The following is a 16,186-nucleotide window of genomic DNA, read 5'->3' as shown; positions in this document are numbered from 1 at the left end:
AGTCTATTCAATGGCACAGGGTAAACTGAAGCACCAGTCTATTACTCCCATATATATATATTGGATGCATTCTGGGTTGTTTTTAAAACCCTTGATTAAAGTATTTAACAATGTTTTTGCAGAGTTGGGGATGGGGTTTGGGGTGGAATATGGTTTCAGCATTGCATCATCTTGAGTAGAAATTATCACACTAGTTAATTGTGAATTACCACTTAGTTCACGGCAATCCAAATAAAAACATAATACTGGACATACTCAACAATTCACACACCATCTAAAGGGAAAGAAAATTGAGTTTCCGAACATTTTCGACATTTTCTGTTTTCATGTCACATTTTTGGCATCTTGAATTATTTTATTTTTGGATTACATGTTCCTCTTAACAGGTAATGTTAACTGTTTTTGCAGCGAATGTACCTGGTGACGGAGGTCTGTGAAGGTGGAGAGCTCAGTGCAATCCTTCACAGAAAAAAACATTTAAATGAAAATGAAACAAGGCATGTGATTCATAGCCTAGCAAGTGCAATTGCTTACTTACATAAGAATGGTAAGATTTTATCAGAAACTAAATAATGTTGTACTTGTGCTCAATAACATTATCGTAAATGTCTGAAAAAATAGAACCTGCAATAGGCAACAGAAACTGAATTGACTTCAGTTTCAGTTGTGAGTGAGCAGATATAAGGGGAGGAACTGTGCAGGAGATTTTAAAAACAGTCGTTAGTGTCTTGGTTAGACTGCTCCAGTGGGGCTTAAAAGGAAGGCAGACACTAGCTGAGCGGTCTATTGAGGGCTATGTTGAGGTGAAGTGCTGTATCTGTGGGTAAGTGCGGAGGCGTTGACTTGTGAGGCTTCAGCCCAAAGGCTGAGCGGAGGATGATGGCAATTTAAGTTAAAGTCTGGTTTTTATTGTTACTCTTCCTTGGTCTTATTGCTGTAAGGATGAAAGTTAGGGCACTGGTTTGCTGCTCCTGCAGGATGTGGAAAGTTAGGAAAACCACCAGTGTCCATATGGACTATGCCTGTGGGAAGTGTGCCCAGTTGAAGCTCTTGTCCTACTACAAGTATGAGGAAACTGGAGTATCAGCTCAACTACCTCAGGATTGTCTGAGAGAATGTTAATGCCGTACATAGGAGCTATCGTGAAGTGGTCACACCTAAGACATAGGCAGAAAGGAAATGGGTGAGCATCGGGAAAGGGTGTGTGCAGAAAGTGCAGGAATCTGGCCATTCCCCTCAAAAACATATGTCCTTTTTGATACTGTTGGGGGGATGACTGTTCAGAGGAGAGCAGCAGCAGCAGTCAAGTCTGTGGTGTCAGGCCTGGCTCTCAATCATATGTGAGGAAGGGTGGAGGCGGGAAACCCTGTAGTGATAAAAGAGATTAGTCAGAGGGACAGACAGAAAATTCTGTGGCAGCAAACGTGATTCCAGAATGGTGTGTTGCCTCCCTGGTGCCAGGATCCAAGATTTTTCAGAGTGGATGTAGAGCTTTCTGCGGGGCAAGGATGAACAGCCAGAAATCATTGTTCACAATGGCACAAATGACATACAGTAGATAGAAAAAAGGATAAGGCCCTGCAGAGTGAAAATAGGGAGTTAGGCAAACAGTTAAAAAAGCAGTTAAAAAAGTGAGGCCCAGTGCAAATTGGGGGTCGGTTGCTCAACACTTTAACTCCCTCTCCCATTCCAACACTGACCTTTCTGTCCTGGGCCTCCTCCATTGTCAGTGAGACCCAGCGCAAATTGGAGGAACAACACCTAATTTTTCGCTTGGGCAGCCGACACCCCAGCGGTATGAACATTGACTTCTTTAACTTCAAGTAGCCTTTGCTTTCCCTCTCTCTCCATCCCCTTCCCAGTTCTACGTACTGTCTACGACTACATTTTATCTCTGTACCACCCACTCCCCTGACATCAGTCTGAAGAATGGTATCGACCCGAAACATCACCCATTCCTCCTCTCCCTAGATGCTGCCCGTTTCGCTGAGTTACTCCAGTATTTTGTATCTATCTACGATTTAAACCAGGATCTGCTGTTCTTTCCAACACAGTTAAAAAAGAAGTATCTAAAAGGATAATCTCCGGAGTACCCTCAGTGCTACATGCTAGTGAAGGTAGAAATAGGAAGCGAGGAAAGGTGAACACGTGGCTGAGAGTTGGTCCAGTGACAGAGATTCCGATTTTTGGATCTTTGGAATCTCTTCTGGGGCAGTGGTGACCAGTACAAGGTTGACGTCCCATACCACCAGGTTCAGGAAACACTACTTTTCTATAACTATCAGGTTCTTGCATAATCCCTAATCCTACCTCAGCGATGGAAAAACCTCTTGCACTACCATAGATTTGTCTTCTAATTGTATATTTTTACACTAATGTCTTTTTCTTTTCTGCCTTGTAGAATTTATGTCTAATTTCTGTTTTTGTGTATTGCCTGAATCAATGTGCCTTTTATGCATCTCAAGCAAGATTTTCATTGCACCTGTATCACATTGCACATGACAATAAATATGACGTGATTGCTTAAAAAGAACAATGTACTTTAAAGGAAAAATCTGGGATTTAAACAGTTAACACATCTAATAAAGATATGAACGCATCACAAATGCAAGTTTAATCAATTATCTTTTCCCATTAGCCAACCTTACTGCTTTCCATTCCTATCATGTCCTGCTCAGCTTCATTGTATATTGTGGATCACTATGGATGGCAAGCTTGTTGATGTCTATTCTAATGTCACGGTAGAGGGAGAAAGGACTGTGGCCTGTTACTGCAAGTTAGTCTGTGGTTTACCAGATGCCACTAGACTACCACTAATATGGAGAACTGTGGTTTCAGAAAAGAGAGTTGGAATTACCTATTGTCTTCATTGCGGTGTTTTTTACGTGCAAAATTAGTTACTGTACAATGCACAATTTATTTATTTGGAAACCTTGGGCAAGTCATGTTGCTATGATTGGTTTGTACACGTGCTTTACCCCCAGTGTAAACCTATACATGGTGGTGATGGTACTTCATGGTTTGGCGCTTTTCTAACATTAAATAATTGGAGTTTAACTTTTTTATATTCTTTGAGGTTAAGAACAACAAATTCTTGAGTTTTGTTTATGGTACAAATTTAGTACACCCATGAAGTTGGAGAATGATGAATGAATCTCACTTGAATTACATACTTTTAATGCATGTGAATGTTGTATATTGGTCTTTCTACAGACATTGTCCATCGGGATCTAAAACTAGAAAACATCTTGGTTAAAAACATTGAAAACAGCAGTGAACTTGATATGAAGTTAAACATCAAGGTAAATTGAATATGTTGTAAAATAAGAAAGATGTAGAAACAAGAAACTACAGATGCTGGTTTACAAAAAAAAAAGGCACAACGTGCTGGAGTAACTCTGCAGGTCAGGCAGCAACTCTGGAGAACATGGATAGTTGACGTTTTGAGTCAGGACCCTTCAGATTGTTTATAGGTGGATGGGGGGGGAGAAAGCTGGAAGAGAGGAGGGGCAGGACAATCCCTGTAAGGCTTGTAAGTAGATTGGTGCAAGTGAGGGGGCGGGAGGGGGGTTGATAGGCTGATGGTTGCAGGTAATAGGTTGATACAGATGAGGGGTATTTTTGATTGGTAGATATTTGGATAAAAATAAGAGATGAAAAGACAGTAGGAACAAGACAAATCGAAGAGATTGAAGAGTTGCAAATTGTAAAGCTGGATGAAGGAATGCAGGTGGAAGGCGAGGGGAGAGATAGGTGCAATGCCAGGTGGGCCACAGGGATGATAGGTGGGGGGGGGGGGGGTGGGGTGGGGTGGGAATGAAGGGTGGGTTTGTGTGAAGAAGCGAGGGGGGAAGGTGTTGTAGTTATCTAAAATTGGAGAATTCAATGTTCAGACTATTAGGTTGTAAACTACTCACCATCTGCCCATCAAAAACTACCATCGCCTATATCAGCCTATTAGCACTGGCAGCAGCCTCTACCTACCAGTCTGTTATTTCTATCTTTTTATTTTTTATTTTTTAGTTAGTCTAAAGTCTGTTTTAGGGGAAACTTTTACTTTTCTATGTGGGGGAGGGGGGCAGGGTAAGGGGGAAACCGTTTACCAGTCTTTTCCTGGCGGGGGAGTCACGTCCTCGCCCCCCACCTCGAGGCCAACCAGCTGGATCGGAGCGGCCTTTCCTGCCGGGGATCGGGAACCGGACCGGGGCTGCTACAGCGGCGGCACAGCGCTGGAGTCACTGCGGAGCGGGCGATGCCTACCTGGGTCGCCGTTTGGAGCTCCAGAGCGTTGGGCCATTGCTCCAACATCGTGGAGCTCTGGTGCGGAGAGCTTCCAACGCGGGCGGCGCTGACCGTCATCGTGGAGTGCTGAGGCGCCTTGCAGACGGTCTCCAGCAGCAGTCTCCACCCAGCGCGGCCTGCGGACTTTGGAAGCCGCCGACTCTGGTAGGAGGGGGCCGACTCTGGTGTCCACGCCGCTGAGGACGTCCCGCAGCCCCGACGTCGGACTTACAACACCCCAGCGAGCGGTCCTGGACATCGGGCCGCCCGTAGCGGCAACTGCGGAGGGCACGGGGAGGCCCTTACCACGGGGAACAATGGAGGAAGAGACTGACTTTGGTGCTTTCCCAACTTTGATTCTGATGTGTGGGGATGTTTTATGTCAAACCCTATAGTGTGTTGTGTCCCTTTTTTTAATTGTATGGCTGTATGGGAATTTCATTTTACTGTGCCATCTGGCACATGTGATTAATAAATCTATCTTGTATCTTGTAGCATCTATCTTTTAATTTCTGACCTATTGCCATGTCTTTCCATCTCTGACCTATTACATGTCAGGCTTTGTCCTGCCCTTTCTCTCTTCCAATTTTCTTCCTTCCCCCACAATCAGTCTGAAGAAGTCCCGACCCCAAATGTGTAGATAGCTAGTGCATGTGCCTTTAACATAGTGACCTCACCACCCTTAACCACTCCCCTTATTAGGTGTATAATTGCATGTTCCCTCCCTGGGGTCTCTCTCTCTAGCTCCAGTGACAGACCACGTACAGCTAGTATAGCAATTATGTGAACAGTTAATAAAAGCTACAGTTAAGACAATGTGTTGTTGAGACTTCTTTACATGGTGTCTCAGCTGTGAGACCCTGCGCCTCCTGTTTGCCGGTTTTCTTTTATTTTATACCCCAGTACCCTTATCCTGTTTCCTTCCCTCGTGCCATGGCAAACTCGTGCCGCAAGCCCGACCCGCTTGTATTTGATGGGGACATTGCCCATCGATGGGATGTCTTCCGACGTGATTTTCAGCATTATGTGACCATCGCCCACCCTGCTGCCACTGCTGAGACGCGTGCATCTCTGCTCCTCAACTTGGCCGGTCCCGACGCCCTGGAACGGTCCGAGTCGTTTGTGTATGCTGCTGGTGAGAGTGCCCTCGATCCGGTATGTCTCATTGCTAAGTTCACTGCCCTGTGTGATGTTCCCACCAACTCTATTTTGGAGCGTTTCAAAATGTTTGGCCGTCGGCAGAGCGCTGACGAGTCCGTCACTAACTACATCGCCGCGTTGAGGCACCTGGCTCGGCGCTGCCGCCTTGATGCCCTGACCCCCGAGCAGCTGACTCGTGATATCCTTGTATACGGCCTCCGCGATACCAAACTGAGAGCAGAACTTCTCAGAATGCCCGAACTTTCTCTGGATGCGGCTCTACACGCTGCACTCATGGCTGAAGCTGTCGCCTCTACCCTGCCACCCGAGGACACTCATGTCGACTTAGCCTCTGCCACCGGCCGCCCAAGAAACGTTGCCCCGCGGCGACAACAGGGTCCACCCCCACCCAGGTCAGGAGTCGCCCGCCGCTGCCCCAACTGCAACTTTGCTACCCATCAATTCAACGTGTGCCCTGCCCTGGGGAAGACCTGCAATTTCTGCAGAAAGCTAAATCATTTTTCTGCAGCCTGCCGAGCCCGCGGGAATCAAGCCCCCCCTTTTCGGAGAGTGCCGGTCAACCTTGCTCAGGCTGATAGTACTGTCTCAGAGCACCTGCCTGATGATCTCACCCTTTCTGATATCAGTTCCTCCGAAGGGGAGGCCAGCGTGTTTTCGCTGCTAGACTCTCATGCTTTGGTTGCTAACCCTTCTGTCCATGTGACCGTTAATGGTACGACCTTCTCAGCTAAGTTGGACACAGGCGCTTTTGGAAATGTTATGTCAACAAGCCTGTTTCGCAAGATAAGGTCTGGTGAGAAAGTGTCTCCTGCTCACTCCCGCCTGCATGCATATGGGGGAGCTGTACTCGTTCCTGTGGGAAAGACAACTTTGCACTGCAAGGTCCTGGAGGCCTCTCGGCCCCTCACTTTCTACCTGCTAGATTCCGACAACGTGACCCTGCTCGGCGCCCGAGCATGCCAGGACCTCGGTTTGGTCTCCTTTCATCACGACATCCATCAGGTACAGACCCTCATGGACCCCCTGCTTGAATACCCTGATCGCTTCGATGACAGGCTGGGCAAGCTGCCCAGCTGCTACAAGATTGCTGTCGACTCCAGCATAGAGCCTGTGGTCCGCCCGCCACACCGCGTCTCCTTCGCCATGAAGGACAAGGTGAAGTCTGCGTTACTGAACATGGTCTCCAAGGGCATCCTGAAAGAGGTGAGCGAGCCCACCCGGTGGGTCTCCACCATGGTGGTGGCGGCCAAGAAGGACAAATCTGAGATTCGCATTTGCATCAACCCCAAGGACCTGAACCTGGCAATCAAACGCCCGCACTACCCGATGCGCACAGTAGAGGACGTCGCTGCACAGGTTGGCCCGGCCACTGTCTTTTCGGTCCTCGATGCCAAAAGCTCCTTCTGGCAGATACCGTTAGATGAACGTTCTTCCTACCTGACGACCTTCAGCACACCGTTCGGAAGATTTCGATTTCTGCGCATGCCATTCGGCATCAACTCTGCCAGTGAGGTGTTCCAGCGGACCATGGAGCAGCTGTTCGCTGGTCTGCCGTGTGCTATCATAGTTGACGACATCCTGGTCTATGGCAAGGACGTGGCTGAACACGACCTGAACCTCCGTAAAGTCCTAGATCGGGCCCGGGACATTAATCTGAAACTTAACCCAAAGAAATGTCGATTCCGCGTTAAAGAAGTCACTTACGTGGGCCACGTCTTTACCGCCTCGGGGCTGAAGCCCGACCCGGAGAAAACTGCTGCCGTCTCTGGAATGTCCCCTCCTACCGATGTGCCCGCTCTGCAGCGTTTCCTGGGCATGGTGAACTACCTGGGGAAGTTTATCCCCGACCTCAGCGAACTGAGTGCGCCCCTGAGGGAGCTCATCAAAAAGGACACTGCCTGGGCTTGGTTCCCGCAACACCAACGCGCCTTTGACGTCCTGAAGTCCCGACTGGTCAGTACCCCCACACTCAAGTTTTTTGACCTACAGCACCCCATTGTTCTCACCTGTGACGCTTCCAAGTTTGGCCTCGGCGCCGCTTGCATGCAGCTCCACGACGGTCAGCAGCTGCCCGTTTCCTATGCGTCCCGCACCATGACCCCTGCCGAGCAGCGCTACGCTCAAATTGAAAAAGAACTCCTTGCTGTGGTGTTTGCTTGCTCGAGGTTCAAGGACTACATTCTGGGCAATACCTTCACGATTGAAACGGATCACCAGCCGCTAGTGACCATTCTTAACAAGCCGATCCACTCTGCTTCCTCCAGGTTGCAGCGTATGATGTTGCAGCTGCAACGGTTTACTTTTACCATCGTTTACCGAAAAGGCAAAGACATGTTCGTTGCCGACACACTGTCCCGCGCCCCTCTGCCTTCCTCTGCCCGCCACCCCTACGAGTCGTCGGACCTAATGGTGCTTAATGTCAACTTTGTGCCTTCCAAGCAGATGCAGTCCCTCGTCTCCCACACTGCCAAGGATCCTACCCTGCAGCTACTGTCCGACATCATCATCCAGGGTTGGCCTGAACGCCGCTCCTCCTTGCCGGCCAGTGTAGTCCCATACTTCCTGGTCCACGATGAGCTCGTCCTGCACGACGGCGTGGTGGTTAAGGGGCACAAGGTCGTAGTGCCCGAGTCACTGAGGGTTGCCTATTTTCAGTCTGCCCACAACGGTCATCCTGGGGCCGAGGCCACTCTGTCCAGCGCCCAGGGCCAGTTCTACTGGCCCAGCATGGCCAACGACATCCGGGAGTGGGTCTCTGCTTGCCCTTCTTGCAACAGCTTGGCCCCACATCAACAACGTCAGCCGCTGCTGCAACAACCTGCCCCTGATCTCCCCTGGACGGCGGTCGCTACTGACATTTTCGAGTGGCGTGGGAAACACTTCCTGGTCCTCGTCGACTCCTATTCCAACTGGTTTGAGGTCGACCAACTCCACTCCCTTTCCTCCTCGGCTGTCATCGGGAGGCTGCGTCGCCACTTTGCCACGTTTGGCTCCCCTGCTCGCCTCCAATCCGACAACGGCAGCCAGTTCACCAGTGCCGAGTTCCAGCGTTTCGCTTCTCAGTGGAACTTTAAACATTTTACCAGCAGCCCTGAGTACCCGCAAAGCAACGGCCTGGCGGAGCGTGCAGTCCGCAGTGCTAAGGGTTTGCTGGAGCACTGTCGGCTGTCCAAGTCGGACTTCCACCTGGCCCTACTTAATCTCCGCAACATCTCCCGCGACCCTGCCCTGGGTTCGCCGGCACAACGACTGCTGTCTCGCAGAACTCGCCCCCCCCCCCCTGTTGCCCAGCAATCCCTTGTTCCCTCTGTTCTCCCCCCTGCTACTGTCCAGGAGCGTATCACCACCAAGCATGACTCGCAGAAGCGCTCCCACGACCAGTCCTGCCGCCCCCTGCCGCCCCTGTTTCCCGGCCAGGTCGTCCGGATGCAGACTGCCTCTGGCCACTACAAGCTCGCCACGGTGGTCGGTGATGCCGGCTCACCGCGGTCTTACTTGGTGGACCACGACGGGGTCATCTACTGCCGTTCCCGCCAGCATCTGCTGCTCGTTAACGAGCCCCGACCTCCGCCTGCTGCCCCCTTCTCCCCTCCCTTGCCTGTTTCCGCTCCTGCCGTTCCGCAGGTGCCCAGATCCCTCCCTTCGCCGTTGATTAAGCCCCCGTCTCCGCCTCCCAGCCCTCGTTCTCCCTCTACCCCCCCGGCGGGTGTGGTCTTCTCCTGCCTCTTCTCCCCCTGTATCCCCGGTTCGCTCGCCTGCCCCGGCCCCGGCTGCTCTTGTTCCTGCAGGGGGAGGAGGTGGCGAGCTTCGCACCCGGTCAGGCAGGCTGGTCGCCCTGTCACTGTTATATTGCTTTGTTCCAAGAGGAAGGATGTAGATAGCTAGTGCATGTGCCTTTAACATAGTGACCTCACCACCCTTAACCACTCCCCTTATTAGGTGTATAATTGCATGTTCCCTCCCTGGGGTCTCTCTCTCTAGCTCCAGTGACAGACCACGTACAGCTAGTATAGCAATTATGTGAACAGTTAATAAAAGCTACAGTTAAGACAATGTGTTGTTGAGACTTCTTTACAAAATGTTCTAGAGAGATGTTGCCCAAACCACTGAGTTATTCCAGCACTTTGTGTCTTTTTGTTTGGGTTGTGAAATAATGTTATTTTATAAAGTTGAAAATAGGCCAAAACAAAGCTCTGGCAGTTGCTACCCTTAAGATAAATTATAAACTTAAAAATTCATCTCAAATCATCCAATTTGGTTTGGAAAGCAATATTGGAGCATAGATCAAGTAACAATTGTTTAATATTTCTGAAAAGATACAGCTACGTCACATTTCCAGCAGTGACTTGGTTTCTATGCTGTTTGTCACAATTTCATCCTGTTCAGAATGAAGCTGTTGTATTTGGTTGACACAATAAACTACATCCTCATCACTGAACCTGTCCCCTTCTCATCCACATTTTGAAGCTGCACCAGATTTATCTCAACCCCTTGTTCTTTTTCAACCTCAATGAAAGCCCTCATTTCCACCACAAAATGACCTGTTTGTCACTTTAACATTGACCTTTCAATTCTATTTCCACTGCTACGGCTGGAATTTTGTTTGTTTATGTCACTCCATCTGGTGATTCCAATGCTTTATTTAGCAAATTGTCCTATCTTTACTAGATGTCTTATCCTTTCCTGGCTTCATCTACTCATGCAGCATTCAAATCGTTGAAAGTTGGCATTGATGCATAAAATGAAATAATCAGACATTGTGTTTTATTTCAAACAAATTGGAATTCAAATATGAGGATTCAATCCAAGAGCCATCATTAGATCATATCTAGAGTATTATTGTTAAAATGGTTTCCAAGAAACAAGCATTTCAGGAGAGATTTCCCTCGGAATATTGGTTCTCCTGGGTGTTGTAAATAACAAAACACCAAGCAAAGGCACAGTGGAATCTGCTTACTCTTTCTTCCAATAAATTTAAGAACATTGGGTATATTTCTTTACAGGCAGGCATTCTGACTGGGTGACCCAAGTGCCATTTTTCCACAGTGGGGAAGGAGACAGCTGGTGGTTAGGCTATCATTTTGCATCAAATAGACTGGATTTTGCTCAGCTCAGCCTGCCCCATTGCATTTGTTTCCCCTGTCACTTATAGTGACTGTAGTGTTTTGTGGTCACAGTACCCAAAATGACCAGGAGGTGTCATCAGAGTCCCATGAAGTGTCGTGTTCTGTGAACAGCAAGTAGGACTGACTGGTCACTGTACTGTCACATCTATTCCATTGATTCTAAATGTCCCCAGTGAGGAGATTAAAAACTATGATTTTATAAACATTAATTTAAACATTAATATTAACATAATGATAGAATTGGCTTAGATTGGTGAAGATATTTTGCAAAGAATGAGAATCCAGGTAAACAGAAAGATTGTAAATTGAATGCACTGTTAAATAGAAATTGCAGATCAGAAATGTTCACGTGATAGGAAAAATATGTGGAAAATTAATGTTCATCAAAATGCATTGGCATGTCCTACTGTTATTTGTTTTTAAATCTCTGAATGGGCTCGCCCCGCCTTACCTCTCTGAGCTGCTCCACCCATACGCTCCTGCCCGGTCCCTCAGGTCAGCTAGTCAGCTGCTCCTGGAGGTACCGAGGTCTAGTCGGAGGCTCAGAGGGGATAGAGCCTTCTCCGTTGCTGCTCCGGCACTCTGGAACACCTTGCCGTTGCACATCAGACAGGCCCCCTCACTGTCCATCTTCAAATCCAGTGTTAAAAAACATTTGTACTCCCTGGCTTTTGACCATGCCTGAGGCTTTGCTTCTGTTTGTGGTGTTTTTGATGTTTCTTTATTTTACATGTCTTTTCCTACTATTTCTTTTGATTGTTATTTTTGGTGTGTATTAACTTTTTTGTCAATGATTAGTGATGTACAGCACTTTGTTGCAGCTATGTTTGTTTATAAAGTGCTCTATAAATAAAATTATTATTATTATTATTATTATTATTGTAATCAGGACTTTTCTAAATGGTGTTTATTTTTGGCCCAGGTGACTGATTTTGGACTTTCTGTGCAAAAAGGGGGTGTTGGTAGTGACAAAATGTTGCAGGCAACCTGTGGAACACCTATGTATATGGGTAAGAAATCTGCTGTTGTTTACATTCCAGTTTGCATTTACTGCACAGAATATTCCCAATTCACATGTAACCATTTTTTCCCCAAATATTATTGTTTCTTAATTTTGGTCAGGTCGGGGGGAGTTCCTCCCGCCACGGGTAACATGTAATCCTGTGCTACCTGCTGCATGGTCGGATAGTCGGCAACTAAACCGTCTCCCCCACCTGGTTTGCCAGGTGAGGAGGGGGCTGTGGACCCCCAGTAGGACCAAAAAACAAGACCTGTCAAAGTGCAGATGAGCTTCTAGCGTGCCAACGGCCATCCACACTTCAGTAGAAGTTGCGATCACCGTCGTACATAGCATTGTAAGGCACCGTGCCCGTTGATGTTTTCGACGATGATGATGAATTTTACCAACAGAATTCTTGCTAAGACATCTCACTACATATTACAATTATCCCATTTATTCTGAATACAGAAAATAAATTATTAATGTAAATATTTACATTATGTCTCTCTACTAATTTACTGGTGGAAGTGAATCTTGTATAGCTAGATTTGAATCAAATAATCTTTTTGATAGTGATAAGCATTAAAGGTGAATGCACCGGTCATTCAATTATAGCATTTTTTTCCTTTTGTAACAATGCTGAATTGTTCATATCCGTTTAATAAAATATGTTGGAACATTAATGTTTCACCACTGGAAATATTTGATACCTAGACCATTGAATCTTTTAATGGGAAGTTAAATAAATTTTTGATTTAGACGAAGGCTAAAAGCTTTGGGGAGAATGCAGAGCAGTAGAAATTACTTTGAACTGGTCTACCAAAAAGCTGATAAAAACAGTCGTATGCTTCCAACATCTTTGTTTGAAAAATATCAAAAATATTATCTAAAAGTTTTCAATTGACACCTGAACCTTGAAATTAATTTGCTGTGTAATCGATCCCACTCACACAATATTACATATAGCAATATAATATAGCACACACATATAATTTGAAAATAGATTGTGATATCCTTTATGGAAGATGGGCAGTTTACTTTTAAATGAATTTAAAAGAGAAATCTCATATTATTCAATCAACTTTTTGACATTTATGTGATATATAAAATGATACATTCCTTTTAGGAATACTGTATTAATCAATGTCATGGAATATGGTATTTTTCTAAATATTACATAAATTTGAGTGAGATTTTATGCAAGCAAGTGGCATCATGTTCTTGTAGCATAATCTTTTAACTCTTGACGTTGTAGTTGCCTGGAGTTATTCAGCAAATGAACCATAACTTTCCCATTAAGAGGGATTAATGTAAGTGAAGATACTATTTTTTGGAATGCAATATACAATGCAGAGAAGAACTGGTGAATGACAGAGAAATACTTTGGTATTCTAATAGCAAGTTACTGATTAGCAAAGAATTGTATCAATTATCCTCATGGTGCAGGCTGTAACAAAGCTGAATATACCAAACCGTATTTTTGCTTTTTGATGGCTATTTTAAGTTGTTAATCTTTTATTAAAAGCAAGATTGTTGTCATCTTTCTCAGTACAGTCCATGGTCACCAGATGGTGCTATACTTACTGTCTAGAAATATGAGTAAAGGCACTAGTAGCTGATTTAACCGTATTATGCAGTGAAAAAGATAACTCCCTGAAATGTAATCACTTGATGCTACATTTTATCAAAAAGGTCATTTGTGTCACTCTGGAGATTTGATTTGCCTATCATGGCAGAATGGCTGTAAGCGCAGAAAGGGTACACGATGTGTGTATTTTGGGACAAGAAAGGTAGATAAGAACACTGATTGCTTATTAATGTTACTGCCGTGATGGGCTACTGGGCAAGAAACAGCATGTGAGCAGTGATGCAGATGTTGGCAGATGGGCTTAATTGTAGCTGTAACTAACCTTGACCTTGTGGGAGTGCTTCAGCATTAACTGTCCGCAATTTAATCAATAAATTGAATGAGCGAACAAAATGTACAAAATTTGATGACTGAATTGGGGAGGGACTGTGAATTGCAAGAGGCGTATAAAGGAGCTTGAGGGCAATTTTGGCAAATTTAATGTTTGGGGAAAAATTTGGCAGATGCGGTATACCATAGTAAAGTTGGATTATTCATTTTGACTTTCAACAGAAAAACTAATAAAAATTACAGGTGATTAAGAAATATTGGTGTACAAAGGGGGCTTGGGGGCAGTAAGCCATTAAGGTAGATGGTACATGGCCTTCATAGATATCGAGTGCAGGTGCAAGGATTACTTACTACATTTCCTTGGAGTTTTGGTGTGACTATGGCTGGAGTATTGTTTGTTGTTTTGCTATCCTTACCTCAGAAAGGATATGCATGGAAATGCAGAAACTGTTCATCATATTGTTTCTAGAATGGTCAGACTGGCACATGAAGAGAGATCAGATCTATGAGGTTGTGGAGGTTAGAAGAATGAAAGTTGAAATACAAAATTCCTGTTGGTTTAGACAACTGATTTATGAGAGGGTCTGTTCACTGGCTGGCGATGTGTTTCGATACAGGGTGATAGTTTGATAATATAGGTTAAGACATTTAGGACCAAGAAGAGGACAAATTGCTTCTCTCTGGTAGTAGTGAAACTAGTGGAGGCCAAGTGAATATATGGTGGTGGATAGATTTCTAGAATCAATTGATGTCTAGATTGTATTCAGTATTCAGTATTTCTTTAATATAATTTTCACTGAGTACTCGCATACACAGAGGAAACGAAAAAACATTGCTCGATCTGTTTCCATTCAGTGTAGTTAATAAAAAAGGATAAATACATAGAGCTTTAAAAACAAATTAAAATTACCATGTCTTAAAACAGAAAGTAGGCCTAAAATTTACAATAGAATAAAAACAGACATTCCGACCGACAGTGGCTTTACAGTGGCTTTACTTTGACAAGTGCCTAACTGTCAAAGTATGGACGAAGTTGAATGTGTTGGAGAGCGATATTTGGGGAGGGGACAAAGTCCGTTAATCAGTCTAATTGCATGTGGAAAGAAGCTGTGGAGCATCCTGCTGGTTTTGCATCTGATGCTCCTGTACCTCTTCCCAGATGGCAGAATGGAGAAGATATGGTGTGAAGGGTGGTAGGGGTCCTGGATGATGGAGATGGCTCTACTGATGCTCCGCTCCTTGTATATCTCCAACAGGAAAGGGAGTAGGGCACCAATAATCCTGCTGGCAGTCTTCACTATCCTGTTGAGTTGATATTGTTCGTAAGCCTTGCAGCTCCCGAACCAGGAAGTGATGCCATAGGTTATTACGCTTTCGATTGTGCCCATGTAGAAGGTTCTTAGATGAGCAGTAGGGAGACCTCCGGAGAGGGTGGAGTCGCTGCTGGGCTCTTTTGACCACTGCTGTGGTGTTGGTCGTAGAGGTCAGGCTATCCGCCAGGTGGAGTCCTAGGAACTTCATACTGCTGACCCTCTCCACAGCAGCTCCATCAATATACAGTGGAGTGTGATGTTGTTTTCCCGCCCTCCTGAAGTCGATCACCATCTCCTTCGTTTTTTCCACATTAAGAGTGAGGTTGTGGGATCTGCACCATCCTGTGAGCAGCTCCACCTCCATCCTCATTATTGTCGCTGATGAGACCCACCACTGTTGTGTCATCAGCGAACTTTTTGATATAGTTGTTACTGAGTCTAGCAGTACAGTCATGAGTCAGCAGACTAAACAGCAGGGGGCTTAGGACACAGCCTTGGGGTGAGCCAGTGCTCACGGCGATGGTTCTTGATGTCCGACTGCCCACCCTGACTGTCTGCTGCCGTTGTGATAAAAAGTTAAGGACCCAGTTGCACGTGCCAGTATCCGCCTTTAACAGCTTCAGCTTTTCCACCAGCTGCTGTGGGATGATTGTATTAAAAGCGGAGCTGAAGTCTATAAAGAGGATCCTGGCATAGGTATTCTTTCGGTCGAGATGTGACAGTGCGAGGTTGAGTGTTGTGGAGACTGCATCCTCTGTGGACCGGTTGGCTCTATAAGTGAACTGCAGTGGGTCTAGGTTGGCAGGGAGACAATTTTTAATATGCTGCATAACCAGCCGCTCAAAACACTTCATTAATATGGGTGTGATAGCCACTGGACTAAAGTCATTGAGACAGGCTGGGTTGGGTTTCTTCGGGACAGGAACGATGGTGGCACTTTTAAGACAGTTGGGACGACTGCCTGGCTGAGTGAGATGTTAAAAATGTCTGTAAAGACATCTTTTAGTTGCTCAGCACAGTCCCTTAAAACGCATCCAGGGATGTTATCCGGCCCTGCAGCTTTGCGTGGATTGATGCTGGCAAAGGCTTTTTTAACTCCGGCTGTGGACAGCCTGAGTGACTGGTCGCTGGGTGATGGTAGGAGTGCTTGTATCCGGGTGGTATTTTTAACCTCAAACCATGCGTAAAACGCGTTCAGTTCATCTGGTAGAGAGGGGTCGTTTTGGCATATCCGCAGCGGGGGGGGCTTGTAGTCAGTGATGGTATGAAATCCCTGCCACAAGCGACGTGTGTCTTTGTCAATTGTGAAGTGGCTGTTAAGTTTTTGTACATATCGCATCTTTGCTTCCCTGATTCCCCGGGATAGGTTACTCCATGCCAGTTTGTA

At 46.0% G+C, this 16,186-nt stretch overlaps 1 protein-coding gene across 12 annotated transcripts in view; it reads left to right on the top strand.

Moving 5' to 3' along the window:
• The window catches only part of stk33 (serine/threonine kinase 33), a 149,963-nt gene that overhangs the window by 81,674 nt on the left and 52,103 nt on the right, over positions 1-16,186 (top strand). For all 12 annotated transcript variants that reach the window (XM_055649914.1, XM_055649907.1, XM_055649912.1 and 9 more), the window contains 3 exons: positions 409-547; positions 3,214-3,302; positions 11,491-11,578. In XM_055649914.1, coding sequence (XP_055505889.1) covers positions 409-547; positions 3,214-3,302; positions 11,491-11,578 — 316 coding nt within the window. The remainder of the gene's footprint in view (positions 1-408; positions 548-3,213; positions 3,303-11,490; positions 11,579-16,186) is intronic.

The sequence above is a fragment of the Leucoraja erinacea genome, chromosome 18 (assembly GCF_028641065.1).
Source record: "Leucoraja erinacea ecotype New England chromosome 18, Leri_hhj_1, whole genome shotgun sequence".
Lineage (NCBI taxonomy): Eukaryota > Metazoa > Chordata > Chondrichthyes > Rajiformes > Rajidae > Leucoraja > Leucoraja erinaceus.
Note: the sequence above shows the minus strand (reverse complement) of the source record. Positions and strands in the feature narration are given on the sequence as shown.